At 39.9% G+C, this 18,379-nt stretch overlaps 1 protein-coding gene across 4 annotated transcripts in view; it reads left to right on the top strand.

Moving 5' to 3' along the window:
* The window catches only part of sgcd (sarcoglycan, delta (dystrophin-associated glycoprotein)), a 409,702-nt gene that overhangs the window by 213,679 nt on the left and 177,644 nt on the right, over window positions 1–18,379 (top strand). The window contains exon 1 of one of the 4 annotated variants that reach the window (XM_042008369.1): window positions 12,880–13,057. The exons of the other annotated variants lie outside the window; for them this stretch is intronic. Coding sequence (XP_041864303.1) covers window positions 13,025–13,057 — 33 coding nt within the window. The 5' untranslated portion in view covers window positions 12,880–13,024. Of the gene's footprint in view, window positions 1–12,879; window positions 13,058–18,379 lie in introns of those variants that run through there. 4 annotated transcript variants of the gene reach the window in all.

The raw sequence follows: 18,379 nt of genomic DNA, 5'->3' as shown, positions 1-18,379 counted from the left end.
TGCATCCTGTCTGTTCTCTGAGATCTCTCCAGCCAGTAAAAGTCAGTCTGATGTTGACTCTTGTCTCATGCCTTTCTCTGTCACTTTCTCTGACTGAAAATGCACCGAGATGACTTCATCCTGAGATATTCATAACATTCACTTTATAATAATTACAGAACATTTCTGCTTAAATCCCACATCCAGCAAAAAGGTGGTTTTAGCTCATTAAAAATGCACATGGAGAAACTTTACTGTCGCTGTCCTGTAAAAATGCAACACAGTGAGTCTATTTATGTTGCACAGAGCAGCATTTTCCAGGAAAGGATTAGAAACGATTACTGTGAATGTTTGATGAAGCTATCATTTTAGGGGAGGAAAAGAGTTTTTTGGTAGAAAAAGATGTGTCTACTGCAATGACAAGACATGAAATAAAAAAAACAAAACAAGGAAATGGCAACAATAGTTAATGAAGTTAGGGGGAAAAAAAAGCAAATAAACAATGTGGACTAGGTAAGATATTTTAAATCAATAAATCCAGCCGAGTTAAATCTTTTACTGTAAAGCTGCAGAGAAAAGCCCTCATGCAAACTACTGCATGAAGGTACCGTTTTAACCTTGAAGTTTCCAGAAAGACAAGAAATGCAAACAGTGATACCAACGTCACTGTCACCTTCATATTCCTTTCCATTGCCACCACCGCCAAGTGAGTTGTGGCCTGTTCTGACAGTTTGTCCATTAAGACTTGACTTTAAAAATGGCTAATTATGAGCGAAATGGACATGAGGAGACGAGAAGAAAATGACAACAGATGGAATGACGGGCTTGTTTAAGTGTTTTTAGTTACAGAACTGAGTCACCAGCTTTAAGAAAGTTTGGAAATATAAGTGTTGAGGGAAATAATGTGAAGTAGTGCTGTATTTATGCTTTTACTTACTTTTTTTTCCCTTTAATATCTGTGTGGACATTCATTACTAATATTAACCTTAATTTAACAAGGTGTTGGAAACCTTCCTCAGAGGTTTTGCTCCATATTGACATGACAGCGTCACACAGTTGCTGCAGGTTTGTCGGCTGTATCCATGATGAGAATCTCCTGTTCCACCACATCCCAAAGCTGCTCTACTGGATTGAGATCTGGTGACTGTGGAGGCCGTTGGAGTCCAGTGAAGTCATTGTCATGTTCTAGAAAGCAGGTGGAGATGATCTGAGCTTTGTGACATGGTGCATTATCCTGCTGGACGTAGCCATCAGAAGATGCTACACTGTGGTCATAAAGGGATGGACATGGTCAGCAGCAATACTCAGGTAGGCTGTGGTGGTTAAACCGGACCATGTTGGTACTAAGGAGCCCAAAGTGGGCCAAGAAAATATGCCCCCCACCATTATATCACCAGCAGCCTGTAGCGTTGATCCAAGGCAGGATGGATCCATGTTTTTATGATGTTTCCACTAAATTCTGAGCCTAGTATCTGAATGTGGAGCTGAAATGGAGACTCATCAGGCCAGCAACGTTTCTCCATCTTCTATTGTCCAGTGTTGGTGAGTCTGTGTGAATTGTAGCCTCAGTTTCCTGTTCTTAGCTGACAGGAGGCACCCGGTGTAGTCTTCTGCTGCTGTAGCCCATCTGCTTCAAGGTTGGACGTGTTGTGTGTTAAGAGATGATATTCTGCAAACTTTGGTTGGAACCAGTGCTGATCTGACTTACAGTTGTCTTTCTATCATCTCCAACCAGTCTGCCCATTCTCCCCTGACCTCTGACATCAACCAGACATTCTGGTCCAGACAACTGCTGCTCACTGGATATTTTCTCTTCTTCAGACCATTCTCTGTAAACCCTAGCGATGGTTGTGTGTAAAAATGCCACTTGATCAGGAGTTTCAGTTTCCTGTTAAAAGTGATGTTTTCCTCTTGTCTCATACTACCCCACACCTGTTCACAATGGGAAAATATACTAAAGTGGAAATTTCATGCAGTCATTCATTTCCATCTTTATTTTTTTGGCTCATTTGCTTATGTGAACACACAGTTATCATAAATTGGACTAATGTGAATCATGTAATTGATCTGTTTTGATTGGATTCTATTGAATTGACCCATAAAATTGTTGTAAAACTGTCTGGAGAAGACTTTGTTGTGAATAAGTGCTATACAACTTCAGCTGAATTAAACTAAAATGAGCAGCATTGAAGGATGATGTATTATTAAGCGAAACAAACATGTAGTGAGACATCACATGTGAACATCATCATGCAGTGAGATGCTGAATGTTCATCTCATGACCTAACACTGGTAAAAGCATTGAACAAAATAAGTAAACTTAGCTGCCATGATGTCCCCCCATTTATTTATTAAAGACGGCACTTTGGCATTTGATGCCTGGACCTTAGAAGTGATGAAGAGGATAGATGTGATACTTGAAACATTATGGGATGAAAGTGATGTCTCCTTGTTATGTATTGTTTTCAGAAGGTTGACAAGTACTCTGATCCTGGGAAGTGAATCTATCCAGTGATCCAAAATGTAATGTGTGGAAAATCTTCTGTCTTTACGTTTCATTGGAGAAGTTGATGGCTTATGAATGAAAATCAGCAATGTTGTACTTTAAACCACCTCTGCATTGACTTCACTTCTTTTATTTCCATTCCATTTGTAATATAAGAAAAGCCCCTTCATAGCTTTCTAAAGGTCTAAAACTCAACAGGGACATTTGAGTTGGGGATTTTACCATCACTTTCTGTTCTCTACTACCCTCAGCTTGGTATATTTTTATGGGGCATGAAAAGGTCAAAGCCAAGAGGCCACATATCCCTGCTGTGCACCTCTGCATCCATAAAATATCTTCCCAGTAAGTTTAACAAGTGTTTTATTGCAGGACTTGTGTCCTCCTTTGTTTATCAAAACAATTTGTTTAGAGGTGTGAATTATATGGAGCAAGGAATATGAGGTAATGACTTTCATCCCAAACAGGAGTATGGATTTTCCTCTAAAATAAACATCCTCCTGGGAGCAAAGCTCTAAAAAGATTAAGCAGTAAAACTAAAGGCCCCGGAAGAGATGTTTATGATGTTCAGTTTCCAAATGAGAAGCATCTGATTATAATTCCTCCACCTCACTGTTGGTTTCTTTTTATATTATCACTCTATGATCTGGCAACAGCCCATAGAGTGATAATATAAATACATCACAATGAGGCATTGAGGGGAAAATAAGGCAAACATTTGGGTGTATTTGATGAATTTGGGTGCACAGTCTGTATCACAGCACTGTTAGGAAATAGCACAGCTGGGCTTTTAAAGCAGAAATAAGAATCACAGCTCACAGCTGGTGGTGAAAGAGAAAGTAAACAAGACTTGGTACAAGTCAATGCAGCTTAGACCTGAAAACGAATAAACATGTTTATTTATGATGACATCTGTGACATGAGGTCGCATGCATTTGGACCGGCTTTAAAACCCCGTCGCTGGGGCGGTCTGGCTCATCTAATTGGCTATTTTCACACACATACACACATAGTCAGGCTGGGAATGATCCAGATACACTGACTGAGACGAATAGCTTGGGGATTTTCCGTCCTTAGGTATGATTCCCACAAGAAAATAATAAAAACAACAATATGAATGTGTGTCCTTGCAAGATTGATGTATGGAGACATACCTCGGGGGACAAGCTGATAGATCCAGTGGCCTGTAATGTCCAATTGGCATCTCACTACAGACGTCAATACCATTCTCTCATCCTCGTATGCAGACATGTTGCACCATAACAGATTGGTTTATTTGTTATGCACATATTTCTCAGACTGAAATAATCTAATTGGATGAATTAAACATCAAAAAGGTGGAGCGCTCAGTTGCCTCAGACTGTGGCTCGCTGAAGGCGGAAAGGCTTTACAAAAATGCGAAGACAAACTTTATTTAAAAATATTTTGATTTAATTTTGGCTCTGAAATAGAGCTTTGATTAAGACACTTGACTCATGAAATAAACGGGCATGGTGTAGCAGAAGAAGAAAAAGATGTAACATACTGAAGTTTGACAATGAGTCCACTTCTGGTCTAATTTGGGAAATCAAAACTTTGCAGAATTTAAGATGTCTCTTTTGAGCCACATTCATCCATTTAGTCGTTTAATGTGCAGAAGTCTTGAGGAACCCCTCCTTTCTCTATATAGTATCTTGAAAGCAAATCAAGAAATGGCTGCAATGAACTACTGAAACAATCAACGATAAATGAAGCTGCTATAGAAATATAATAACCAAGTCCAGTTGTAAGAAGCCTGAAAGTGAATATCTGGTCTTTATTCTTCCACAGATCCTGAACCCTCTTAGACATGTTTTCTTGTCATTTTTTAATTAGAAATAGCCTTCGGGAATAGTTCTCCAGGATCCCTGAAGGACTTTCCAAAGCCCTTCTTTGGATATTTCTGCCTTCGGTTCTGTTGTCTGTCCAGATGATCTGCTTCAATAATGTTAAGGTCCAGGTTGTGGCGAGGCTCCATCACACCATCAGACCTGCTGCCACTGATCTTCAGTCCAGTTCTTGGGTCATGTGACTTAACTCAGCCATTTCTCCCTGTTTCTCTTCCTCAAGAATGTCTTCCTGACAGCCACGTTTCCATGGAGACCATTTCTGATGAGGCTTCAGCCAATAGTAGATGGATCAGCTGAAGGTCCAGATGCATCTCTCAGGTCTTGGTTCAGGTCTTTGCTGGATTTCAGATCCTGTTTATCTGCTGTAGATGGTTTTTAGTCCTGACTCCTTTTCTTTTGTCCTACACGTGTCCAGTTTCTGCCTCCATGCTGAGATAAGCCAAGTTTCCAGCTAACAGCTCTTTAAGAGAATCACCTTGTTGCTGCTAAAATCCTGTTTTCTGTCCATCAGACTGTCTGATCTCTACTGGTTTTCAAAGATGAAACTAAAATAATGGGAAGAAATGGTGTGTCTTTGTAACTGGCTGCTGGGAACAAAGAGCTTTAAGAATTCAAATATTTTTAGTTTGTCTTATCTAAGTTTTTTTTTTTCTCCTATTCAGACAATAGTAGGGTGGTGTATAAAAAAAAAAAAAAAACTGTTTTTTTTAGACATGTTTCGGCTGTCATCTGCAGAGCCTTATGATTGAACTTAAAACTATTTTGTGGCTAAGCTGCTATGTGTCGACACAACACCGGTTCATCCCTTGAGTTAGAAGCATGTTTCTGCTTCAAGGATTCATAAGTGGCTCAACAGAAAACACATTCCTCTGAGGATGGGGTGTGTACCGGAACTGGACTGGAAATTTCTGGAAAACTGCTTCTCAAGACCACTTTTAAAAATCACAAAAAGTTTAACTGCTTGTATACAAATATAGATGAGATTGGCTGAAGACTTTTGCACAGCAGCATTTATCTGTTTTCATTTTGTTTAAATTTACTCGGCTCATAAAAAAAAAAAAATATCTCATGCATTTCAGTTCAGTAAAGCATCTTTCCCCATTTCTCCCTGTTTACTGAAAATGTTTCTTTTGCCCTAGTTGCATGCTTGAGTATTTAATGTTCATTGGCTTTGGGAAGATAAACAGACACTCTGGATGAATGACCCCAGCAGTGCATGCGCTCATAAAACCTTATCCTCAGGGAAACTGACAGCAGTCAGCTTTCAAGCTGTCCATCATTTGAATATTCCTGTAGAGGCTTTCTGCTACTGGGCAGTTTAATCTGCTTTTCCACAATCTCCTCTTTGTTTCTGATAGTTTGCATTGTAGCGTCTATAAGGAACACAATCAATTGGACTAATTACTTGTAAAAGGCAGACTGGCCACAGTCACTGATGCTGGTAATGAGAAAGTGCAAAGAAAGAACTTCTTAAACTAGCTGCAGTGATCCCGTGTGAATCTGATTCAACTCAGAGACACTCACCTGAAGGATTTTCCGGTATCTTGGAGGTGGTTAAGTCAGGACACTACACACATCTGGGTTTGACTTTGCTCTGGTTCAGAAATAACATGGCTGTTCTGAGTGGATAGCAGGAGCTGTGAAGCTTGTTGTTTGTGCATGTGTGTTTCGGTGTTTGAAAATGTGTTCGTCTTGATAACGAGATGACAAATCTTACATTTTTCTTGACGAGCCTATTTTCTTCCTCCTGTTTGAAGTGACATACGCAAAGTAAATGAAGTACATGTTGACAACTATTAGGGCTGAATGTATAATCTTGGTCTCTAAAGAAAGCTGAGACATGTGAGATTACTACAGAAGAGTCAGAATCAAGATATGTGTGTTTTGGGAATGAGGAAAATAATGGCTGATGAGAAACTGTGCTACAACAGAAGGTAAAGAATGAATCTGAGCAGGTTTCCAGGTTTTTGATGGAGGTGTTACGCAGGTAAATATCTCAGGAAGCCATCGGTTGATGATGATGATGATGGACACCTCTATCACTGGTCAGAGTCATGACGATCCAGTGATAGCCCCCACATTCACCTTAGAAATACCAAGATAGTCTATGATAGGAAGAGGGAATCCATCACTATAAAACTTCCTTGATCTCTATTGAAACCAGCAGGACCTTCATAATTAATTTCAAACAAAGGCAGAGTCATAGGACAACTCAGTAGCACAGTTTTTAGAGCTGGAATCAAACTTTTCACCAAAAAACAGCAAAAGGAGGACATGGTTACTGATTGTGCTTTTTCTTTGTTTACTACCATTCTCATGTTTTTTCTTACATTCCCATTAACTGCTTGCAGTTTGAATTGTGTTTCATTTGAATTAGTCTTTTAGCTGAGTTTCTCTCCATCATTGTGGTATGCTACATGTTAGGATTGCTGCTTCCTGGTGTGTGCAATGATATTCTGTACTGTATGTATGTCATGCTGCCCTCTGTGCCAGGGGTCCTCAACAAGAAGAAGTTGAGCTATGAATTTAAATACAGATATATTCATTTTGGTTCTTAACCTTCCCCTTACTTCTCAGATTTTATCTATTATAAAACTTACTGAATAAATGTAAATCGGACAAATCTGAATTGTATTAATGTCTGAAAACAGATGCATTCCAGATTTTATCAAAACATCTGTAAACTTAAGGACGTCCTGTTTGTTGCTCAACTGACTGTGTGATGTCAGCTTTGTGTTCATTTGCATACCGAGCGGGTAAGTGAGATCCGCTCCCTCAGGACGCATTGTAATGACAGGTGTGAACCCGCGTATTAGAGCCGCCCGCCTCGGATGCAAACAGCCAGAATGTGTGAACAGAACCTCAGAAAGAGACCTCAGTCATTGCATTTGAATAAAATCAGTATGAATGGCACAAAGCATGGCTAATGTAGGAGGAAGCTGAGGAGATGCACCAGGAACGACATGGTGAGGACGGAGCCAGCAGGGTGAATTCATGCTGCTCTCGTTTTAAGCGCCGTTTGGACAGACAGAAGTTGAAGACTTGAGGACGAGAGGAGACTTGATGGCACTTCAGGCTCATTTTGTTTGTCACATCTGAGTATTTTAAAGCTGCAACTCAAAACAATTCCACTTCATGCAGATACTTTTTATCTACGTGACAACTGGCTGCGTTTCCAGAATTTTATAAAGTTGACTTTGCCTTGCTGTAGCATGCACTCGCCCCCTCACATTGCTCTTCTATCTCCTCCATCGCTCTTGTTTAAAAATCTTTGCATGAGACCATCTGCGTTCCCTCCACTGCATATTTTTCTTCCCTACATCTTCATTATTAGACGGAGCCTTGCCGTGTTTCTCCTCTTTTTACCAGCAGCCTATTAAGTTTTTTTTTTCTGTTTTATTTATTGATTAATACATCATCAAGTGGAGCTCCAGCTTCAGCTCAGGGACAACAGAGAGGCTCCCCTGGTCTGTGCAGCTTTCATCCCAGCTGCCCACTTAAGATTCAGGACTTGTCTGGTCTGGTAGACAATGATTCCTATTGTTCTTTTTATTTTTCATTGCAGCACTGGAGAAACTGTGGCTGCATTTTTATCATGGCTTATGTGGTACTTCTGAATAAGACTCGTAGAAATTACCAGACTTTTTTTTTTTTCTTTTAAAAGAGGATTTGGGGGTATGGATGTATTTGTAGCTCAACCCGTTTCTTGGACATATGAAAGGATTTTTAACCTCTTTTAATAATGGAGCACCTCTCTCTTTCGTATCAAAGCGTTGTACTGTGAAACCGCTGGACGTAACATCAAAGCACAAAGTATTCCCCTAACCTCCGAAATGGGCCTCGCCGCAAACAAGCGTGCAGAGAGAATGGGATCAGTGTGGCAGTGAGGAGAGGGAGGAAGAGGGAGAGCAGAGAAAAGAAAGTGGAGCTTTGTAGGCGAAGCTTTGTGAGGCTTTTTCCTCCCTTGCTGTCAGACCACAGAACATTAAAGTGGAGGAGAGGAATTTGCATTCTCTAAATCGCTCCCTCTATTTCTTCTCAACTCACATGCTCACTGTCAGGCACGTGCACTCGCACATGCATGCTGTCCAAGTCTGAGATACTTAATTTACTAAAGCCTGTACAGCTGTGATGTTTCAATCCAAACTGTACTGCTAAACCTGCACAAGTTCTGTCCAAAAAGACGCTAAAAGGAGTCACATTGTTTTAATTGCTCAATTAGTGCAAAAGAAAGTTGAACATAAAACAGATAGTCAGTATTTGTTGTGACTGTTTTCCTTTCAAGCAGCAGCAGTTTTCTCTCCTGGTGAGTTGTGTGTGCGGTGCATGTCATGTCTGTGAATAAAGAAAGTTCATTATGACCCTGACTGTATGTTTACCTGGGCTTGTTGTCATGCTGCAGAATGAATAAGTAATGAGAAAAATTATTATCCATGTCTGCTGTTGCCACGTAAACAAAGGGGAGAATAATGAATGATCTGATGGCAAACCAAGCTACATGATCTGACACGACCAAAAGAAACCCTGGAATTCTTCTCCACACAACACCAACAAAAATTTTTTTCAATAGTTTTACTCTTATGGAATTTTCCAAAAGTCTTAATTGAGGGAGAGTGTTGCTGATAAACTAGATTAACAACTCAGCTCTCTCTTTCAGTGGCGCCACACAAAATCAATTCATGGCTGATTTTTGCTGAAACTTTCTCTGAATAGTTGCTCACCCCCTGAAATCTGCACATCTCTGATTTATCTGTGAATAAAACTAGTCCACCATGTGACATATGACAGTAATTAAAGAGTTCAAAGTTCTTTATTAATCATTAAACATGAAAGAGAAGAAATTTTGCCTCAAGGACCAGAAAACACGACTAGTAAAAATGTTTCAAAATATTCAACATTCAACATCTGATTCTGCAGAGGACTCAAGGAAATTTTAACAGTTGTTGACAAATCACTCACTGGATCAGTTTTCATCTGTAATATTTCATCTTGGTTCTGATCTACATCTGTCAAGACCAAAGCAAAGCCTTCCCAGGTCCAGGACCGGAATGAGACCAGTTTACAGCCCAGGAGTTTTATATGCAAGACCAGCCCACCTCCTTCTGACGTGGAGTGAAATGGATAAATTAAACATGTTCACTACTTACAATCCTGTAGTTTTAATTGTGAAAGTAAAGGTATCAAAACAGGAATAAATTCCTGTATTAATGTCTCTTTGTTTCCAGCTTTCATATCGTGACTTGCAGCAGGTCCAGAAGCCAAACACACAGAGAGAGTTATCACATCCCATCAGTCCAAAATAAAGACCAGAATTTATCTTAAAATAAAAGCAACTTCACTCTTTGTCCTCCATCAACTCTATCTTCCTCTCATGTCTCTTCATCCACAGGGCATCAAAGATATTTATAGTAAGATTTCTAGTTTTCTTAATGTCTCTTTATGTCTGAGTTCATTTTAGATTTCACCCACTGAAATGTGTTTCATCACGTACACAAAGAAAACAGGATTTATTCAGAAATACACATCTACTATAGTGAGACTAATTCTTCTGTTTTCTGTGACGTTAAAGGAAGTCTGTAGATTCCTCTGGAAGAACTAAACATCTCTCTCTGGTCGGTAGCTGGACTGGGACCAGTCAGTGTGTTATAAACAACACAGGGAAACGCACCTCAGCACAGCTACATTTACGCTTATTCAGTTAAACCATCAGCCAGAATAAATAAGTTATTGATGCTATTCTTCATCTTGTCTATTAAATATTTTTCAGTCATTTTGTTCTTTAAAAGCTCACAAGTGGTATTCTGTCCCAGTACAGACTGGTTTAATGACACCTGGTCTGTAATGATCAGCTCTAACTGAATCTCGGCCTGTGGAATGAAAGTGGCTTCGGGGTTGTTTTAGCTGAATGGATGCAGTTATTTATTGTAACATTTACTTATTTCACAAACATATTTATCACTGCACATTAGAACAAAACGAGAAGCCTGCTCTCCTCTTTATGTCGGCTCATCACAACCTTATCACCTATGAAGAAAAAGTAGTTCCTTCCTATGCTGAAAGTTTAGTTATTTAAATGTTGGTATAGGAGGAAGAGATATTTCAGTATTGAGCCACATGTCACTTCTACTTATTCTTCTCAGATAACTACTTAGATCAAACTTACCCGCTTATACATTTATTTATTTATGTTTTTTGAGCTGCGCATCGGCCCAAGAGTTATGTGGCCCTTCGGGAATTTCCCCGAACCTCCTGATTAGCCGGTATTGCCCAGGTCATTAATCAAGCAAGCAAAATAATTGGTGACAATCGAACTCAATTATCTGGACTCCAAACAGAAGCAGTAGAAAGGAAAGCCAAACAAATTACAACAGATCCTAAACCGTCCCCTACATGGTGGCTTCCAGCTACCATCAGGCTGCTGTAATAAAGTACCCCTATTAAAAAAAACAAACATCTACAGAAATGTATTATTCCCACTGTATCAGAAGATTTAATAGTCTTTGACAGATCCTCAGCTTGAACAGATCTCACGAGAAGTGGTTTGTCTGTACTGTCCTGAGCATGAGAATCGCACCAAAGACCATTTCCTGATTTCTGACAAAAGAAGAAAACAGATAAACAAATAAATGAAAATAAGAAAAATCATGTGAATCATCATCAGACAATCTGTTTTCCGGTGACATGCTCTGCCTATGTGGGGGTAATATGATGTGTATATAAATACATCGGAAATTATTTCTTCTTTGAAGAACAAGCTGGTCTAATTTATTGCAGTCTAACAGATGAGCAGTTAGACGGCGTTAACCCTACAAATATATGTCATATAAGATGAAGTTACAAGTGTTTTTGTTTGTTTTCCTGTTTTTCTACTTCAGCTCATTGGATAGTTTTTGCTTGACTTCACTTTTCAGCTTAGTGCAAGTCTGGCACAAATTCTTCCGTCTACATTGTTGATGGCATCAGTTTTGGTTACACAGGTTTTGCCTTTTTTTTTTTTTTTTTTTTTTTTTGCTATATGTAAGTGGAAGTCGGACACACGTTCTGTGTGACGAAGCTGTCACTGACAGTCCGCACACACACACACATATCCACACATACACATACTCGCCTGGTCAGTCCTGCGGGGACAAACTCACTCCAAAGTCCGACAGTTATGTTACAATAGTAAACCACACTGGAAAACAATCTCCCTCACGTAGCGACTTATTAGGGGTGCACATTTAATATTATGCTAGGCTTACTGATTACATGGCGTTTGTTGTTTACTTACCATCCTCTTCCTGTCCCTGCTGTGGCTTTGGTTAAAACCGACGCAATATCCAATCCACTTAAGAAGCCGACCTGGCCGACATGCAGAAGTGACGTCATGATCCTGCGATCACTGCGGTTCGCGGCAAACATTTTTTTTTTAAACATTTATTACTTTGGTATTTCTGCTACTGTGATCAATATGAATATTCTAAATTAATGTGTAGAATTTGTGTTATTTTTGTAATTATTTTATTTTGTGGAAACTTAAAACTTAAAGTGATTTATTTGTAGAAATTAAGCATTATTGAATATAAGGGGAGGGACGTAGAGTATTTAAAGGGAAGCCTGGGAAGTGCAGAGGGTCATTCATTGAGTTGCATTGCTGGCGACTGGAAGGATCGTTTGGAGATAGAATATTGGAATATTTTTTGGCGGGTCTAAAGAGAGACAAAGGGTATATGTTTGTTTTTCCTTTTTCCATTTTTTGTAAATATGTAAATATAATTTGTTTGTGTGTTAAAGATGGACACCTCTAAAACATGCAGGGTAGTTGTTCCCAAGGACCAAGATTGAGAAACACTGACCTAGATGCTTGAAGCTTTCTTCAGCAGGGGCACTAACTCGACATCTAGCATCCTGCAGGTTTTAGTGCTTCCCTGCTGCAACACACCTGATTCAAATGAAGAGGTTCTCCAACACCTTGCTAACTTGTGCACCAGCCTGTTAATGAGCCACTTATTTGAGTCAGGTGTGTTGCAGCAGGGAAGCACAAAACCTGCAGGATGGTAGCTCTCGAGGACCAGGTTGGTGACCACTGTGCTACAGCATAGCAGCTGAAATGTGTGTGTGTGTGTGGAAGAAAGAAAACTGTAGTTCCAACTAAACACTGCCGTGTGTATTTACCCATACAACACTATGGCAATGTCACTCAGGGCCTCGAGAAGGAGGGGTCGTCATGACAACATAACACTCTTAAGCAAGTCCCGCCTCTTTAAACTTCAAACCCAAAACCCACATGTGTTCTAAATCTGGCAGGAGGGCAGGGCTGCAGCTCCCAGACAGAAGGCTGGAGCAACAAGACGCTCACAGCAGAGCAGCAGCTTAAAAAAAAAAGAAGAAGAAAAAAGGAAAATAAAGAGGGGAGGGTCACAGGAGTCCACCAAACGTCCAGGAAACAGCTCACAGCCCGGGGGCTCGGCCAAACGGAGGCGGGGAGGGGTTTGTTATTGGAAAAATCTGACAAGCGAACAAGGCGAAGGGGAGGGGAGAGGGAGAGAGAAGTGGCTGCCTGACTTTGAGTTGGTCAGTGAAGGCCTCATGCAGTTTCTAAGCAGCAACTCACTTCCATTTTTATCTGCCTGACACCTCGACTTTAAGCAGAGCTCACCAGGAGCCCAGAGGGAGGGAAAGAAAGGAATAAGACATGAGGAGGGAAAGAGAAAGAGAAGAAATCATGGTAAGTTTGGTTTCACTGCCTTGTTGTGACTGCTCATTAACTGGGATTGTTGGTGTGGATGTGGTGGGTGGGAGGTGAGCCGGGCTCTGATTACTGTAAGCTTATCATTTCAACAAGTAGCCAAAATTAAAGTGAAGTTCCAGCTTACTTTGCTTTAGCTGCTGCTGAGGGAAAAAAACAGTAATATTTTCTTTTTCCCCATTCAGTGCTCACAGGGGGAAAAGAAAAAGCTAAATATTATTATCACTCCACAAATGCAGAGCCTGAGACTGACTGAGGCTGTTAAATAAATTAATCTGCTCTTAGCTGAGAGGTTGGAACTTTATTTTTCATTCAGAAATGAAACTCCCAGACAAGTGATTTCTAGATCTGTTTGCTCTAAATCCCACGTTTCTACAATCTTTGTGAAAAGACAGGAAGAAAAAAAAAAAGGTGAGTGGGCTGCCTGCCCCACTTCCCCACAACATTCCTGGCAACACGTTTGGTTTCAATTACTTTGTCCCTCTTGGGAACAAGCTGCTATAAATAAGTAAGAAGAAGCAGAGTGTGGACAGACTGCAGCCGACTGTCTGACTATGGAGGGACGGCACATGTCTCCACGCCGGCTCTGGTGGGGAGGGATCAGTCCTGATGGAGGGGCACGCGTGCTGTTGGGAGGCATCGGGTCATGTTGAGCAACAGTATCTGAATAGCTCAGTGGGTTTCTGGTGGGATATTATCTGAAATAATAAGCAGGTTTCTCTACAAATGTTTCTAAACAGAAGCAGCTTTACCGTCAGTAAAGCCTAAAATGGACTTTTTCTACAACACTTTCTGAGCACTTAAGGCAATGAAATGTCAAAACCTGTTTTTTATTTTACTACCAGAGCAAATCTGAAGCAATCTTTTGAAAACTAAAATTGAAATCAATATCTGTGTTTGACTTGTTTAAAGTTAATGGAAATGTGGCTGGTGCTAAATTTCAGTAAAAGTAGTTACCTGATAGCAAACAATTCAAAATGATTTTCAAGAAAGGAAAAAAAAAAAAAAAAAAGGCTGGTTGCTGGACATTTTTTCTCATTTTGTTGTCTAAAAAGAAAAGTATTCTTTAAAAACAAGGTTTGCAGTATAAAAATTAAGCTTTTTTTAAGATTTATGTGGCAGTTTTTAGAATTCTAGCCAAGCAAATTTAGCTTACTCTTCTGTAAAGAGTAAAACAAAGTGGTAAATGAGAGGAAAATATCAACTCTTCATGAGTGGCTGAGACTCTCTGGGATGTTATATCATATCTGGAAAGATACCAGGCAGTTGTGTGAGTTTATGGTTTGCCGGGTTAGACCAGAAACGGCCGCTGTTCGTGTTTTTTAATCTTTACCAGGTCAGAAAACATGAGCAAACCTATCAAGTTAAAGCAGACAGATCCCACTGCAAGTGAGCAAATATGAACTATTCATGTATAGCTATTAGTGGATTTTTATTTATTTATTTTTTTTATTTATCTCCTTTTTTTGCCTTTTCTTATACCACCTTAAAAAAAAAAAGTCACTGTTATGATGGAAAGTCCTGATCAGCAATGACTGAAGGACTGATTTGTGCTAATCTGACTACAACCGGTGCAGCAATCTGTTTTATTCTGTTGCTTTAAAACTGTTGGAGAAGCTTTTGAACAAGTTTAATTATTGCATGAGTTTTTAAACAAACTCTGGCCCAGTGATGGGCACAAACATAGAACATGGAGCGGTCCCCCCTTTATTAATTAAGAAGTTACCTAAATTTTAACATGTTCATTTGTAAGTGGACAAAAATGGTCTTGAAAATTTCCGTGTGATAATTAATTGTTCAGTATTGTTCCGCATGCAGTTGGGACTCTGCGTGAAGGCCTGCGCTGCATCTTCCAGGCTAAGAAAAATAGGGGGGTAACATTGGCTTTATCAGCACACATTTTGAAGCCAGCATCTGAAAATGTGAATATATGTGAAGTCACCATTGATAGTGATGAATTTATAGGTTTAGGGGCATCATAAGCTGCCTTAAGGAAGTTTTAACTTCTGCAAATACCAAAAAATGTTCTGCAGAATAGCAGCAGCAGGACTTCGTAGTCCAGTTGCTAAATTTAACTGGTTTGCAGTCCAAACCTCCAGGACTCCAAATGCTCAAAGTTTTTCTTGCACTTGTACTGCTGTTTGTGCATGTGTGTGGATATCTGTGTGACTGTGTGAGACAGAGATAATGTTTGTTTTTAAATTGCCAAGTTGCTTACGTTAGTGTGTAAAGGCTTGTTTTACTTTAATATGCATAAATACGTTTTTACCATGTAAAGCACTTTGTTTTGCCTTTGGCAGGAAAAGCGCTTTAATAAATAAAGTTGATTTGATCCCTGATGTGAAATAATAGTTTATTTGCATAGCACTTTTTAAAAAATATTTTATTAAGTACTGTACAGTGGTGCAGAATAAAAACATAAAGCAAGTTTGATGAAGCACTAACAAGACAGAAAACTCCATAAAAGTAAAAACCATTGGCAGTGCAAGCAGATGCCCTAAAACCAGCTGCATGAAAGGAATCAAGAAATAACCAGACTGTTCCCCTATAAAGTAAATGACGTTTTTGCCCAATGCCAGCCATGAAGTGACAGTCATTGCAATTTATTGTGTTGTTTTACTGAGGCAAACAGTAACATTCAGGCTATTAAGGGGATGTAGTGTTGGGATAATGTATTATGGTGCCAACTGTGATTGCTTTCTAAGCCTAAGTGGTTTTAAAATCTAAAACTCAACCAAGTATTGCTTGTGAAAGTTTTCATTCATTCAAGTTAATGGTATCCACATAGACTGAGTCTGGACTGAGTTTAGATTCTTGAGACGTTTCGTTTCAGAAACTAAACCCAGTCAGGTGTCGTGACTTAGTCTACATTGGCCAACTGAGTATTGGCTGTTGTATAAAGGCTCATTTATTCTCCCTTACGTACGTAAATAGTGACATCCATTTCGAACATTGTCATACTTCCATGCATATTATACATTGCCATGGTTGTTAAGTCAACTCCTCCACAGTGGTAGGTTTAGAGTTCACTCCCACGAGCCGACGTCAGTTTCAGACACCTTTCAGCAGCGGTAACGCATCGGTATGAAGTTATTTCCAACTGCCCAACACATCCTAAACACTCGGATATAGTCTTTCTTCAAAAGCTCACGCAATTTCTACAGTTGTTGTCCTCATCTTCTTTCTTCTTCTGCTTTTTTGTTCCCTTCCTGTTCTTGTTCTTCTTCTCTGGTTTGTTTCTTTCACTGGTCGGATGTCAGCTATTCTTCTCAGCACTGCCCCCGCGATTTCCGGTGGTTTTGCTCCATCTTCTGCATCAAGTGACGGATAGCTAAGCTCCCTGAAAATGGACCAACTTACTTGTATAACCTACGCAGAAGACGAACAAAACTGTCCATCCGTCTGCATATCCGTCTCCTGCGTTGAGCATTAATGGGCCTTAAGCCTAACCAGGAAGTGGCATGTCATTTAGTAAAGTGTTGTCCTGTTGTTGTAACTCTTTTTTTTTTTTTAGGCTAATTAAAGGCAGCTTTTTCACCATTCCTCCATTTAAAGTGTTTTTTCTATGTCCTTTATTAAAAGATAAAGTCAAACCATATTTGGAAGCTACTGCTTTGTCTTACTAAAAGCCAGCAGGAATTTCTCTCCTTTCGTCTTTGCTCTTGTTTATACAATGATTACATTTGGCTGAAGCTGTCTCCACCACTGGGAGAGCTTCTGTGTCCCACTGTGACTCCAACATGTAAAACAGCCCACCTGCTTCCCAACACGCAGCAGCTGTCCGTCCACACACAGTTATATTTGGAACTGAGGCAATGCTCCAAATATCCCCCCAACCTCCCGACCCCGACTACCTGTCTCTTCATGTGTTTTTCACCGTCTGCCTGCGAGTAGCTCCCAACTGCACCCCTGCATTGACTAAAAACCAAACACTCACAAGCAGCTTTCCTCTCCAGGCTCAGCCAAGAAAAAGGTGAGGTTACACTGAACCAGATGGAATCAGCTCAACGAAAATAAATGTTATTTAATAATTAAATGCAAAATTAGGATTAGAAAGCAGGTTCTTTGTATGCTGAAGAAATCTGGCTTGGATGGGAACATTCACATGCTAGTTTATATGTAGAAGATGCTGGAATTGATCAGGTCCAGAGACAGACAGGAAACGGCCTGTAACAGTCTTACAGCACCATGTAGTATGAAGTAGGGAAAATTGGGTTTTCTGGCTGTGGCTCCACCATAAACCTCCCACAGCCTCTTAATATGGACTTTTTCCAAATGGACTGCATTTAACCTTTTAAAACCTGAGGTCCCCCAACTGGGAGATGGTGAGAACAGATGGTACCAAACGGGCCATTTTGGAGGTCTCGTCTGAACTGAAACCTTATTAATTTAGAGGTGGCCTTTGCAGAAATCATGTTAACATTCACTTTTTTAAGAAAGTCTGATTTTTTTTTTATTTGTGCTTTGTGCCATCTTGCCCTTCACTATGAATATGAAAGTTTTTGAATATGAAAGGCCTACAATGTAGGGTTCAAAGAGGTGTGAACAGAATATTTGCTTTAAATGAAAGACATGTTGGGTCTTAAAAATGCACAATCATAGTGAGGACATACACATAAATCCTCAAAGAAATGTACTTCCATGGTTGTGCTGTGTTTATCGGCATGAATACGGCTTTTGCTTGACACTGGATAGCATCATGATTCTGTCATCAGGAGATGTGAGCATTATGAAAAATCTCTAAGGCCTTTGTATCACAAAGTCGTGTCAGATAGCAGCTTCAGTAATTATATTAACATTCATTTATTGCTGTCATGTAAGTTTTTTACTTTCATATCAATATTGACTCTAACGATGGTGTTAGCTTGGCACTGTTTCCACCCACCTACTTAGAAAAGTCAACAGAGTTTCTTTAAGCAGCCGCTGAGGGCTGTGTGCTATTTGCTCAGAGTGTCGGGGGATCTTAGAGGCAGCAGTTCAGCACATTTACAGCCATGCTTCAAAAGATCTGCCTCTTTCTCATCTGATCAGCATTTCACATCAAATCATCAGCTTGGCACTATCACTGATCAGGTGGGAGGTGGAGACTTGCTCGTTCTCATCACTATCCTTATCACGTCAACTTTTGCTTTGGAAACTTGTTTTAACAGACTGTACTTTAGAGAAAGTTGGAGAGAAACTGAGAGATTGGGAAAAGTGAGCTGAATAGAGGAATACAGGAAGAGAGTTCTAGATAAAACAACGTTCTGGTGACAGGGTTGTAATCGGGGAATTCATTCGTGCTTTAGCTTCACAGTAGTC

This window comes from Melanotaenia boesemani, chromosome 15 (assembly GCF_017639745.1).
Source record: "Melanotaenia boesemani isolate fMelBoe1 chromosome 15, fMelBoe1.pri, whole genome shotgun sequence".
Taxonomy (NCBI): domain Eukaryota; kingdom Metazoa; phylum Chordata; class Actinopteri; order Atheriniformes; family Melanotaeniidae; genus Melanotaenia; species Melanotaenia boesemani.
This window is presented reverse-complemented; position numbering and strand designations above follow the sequence as displayed.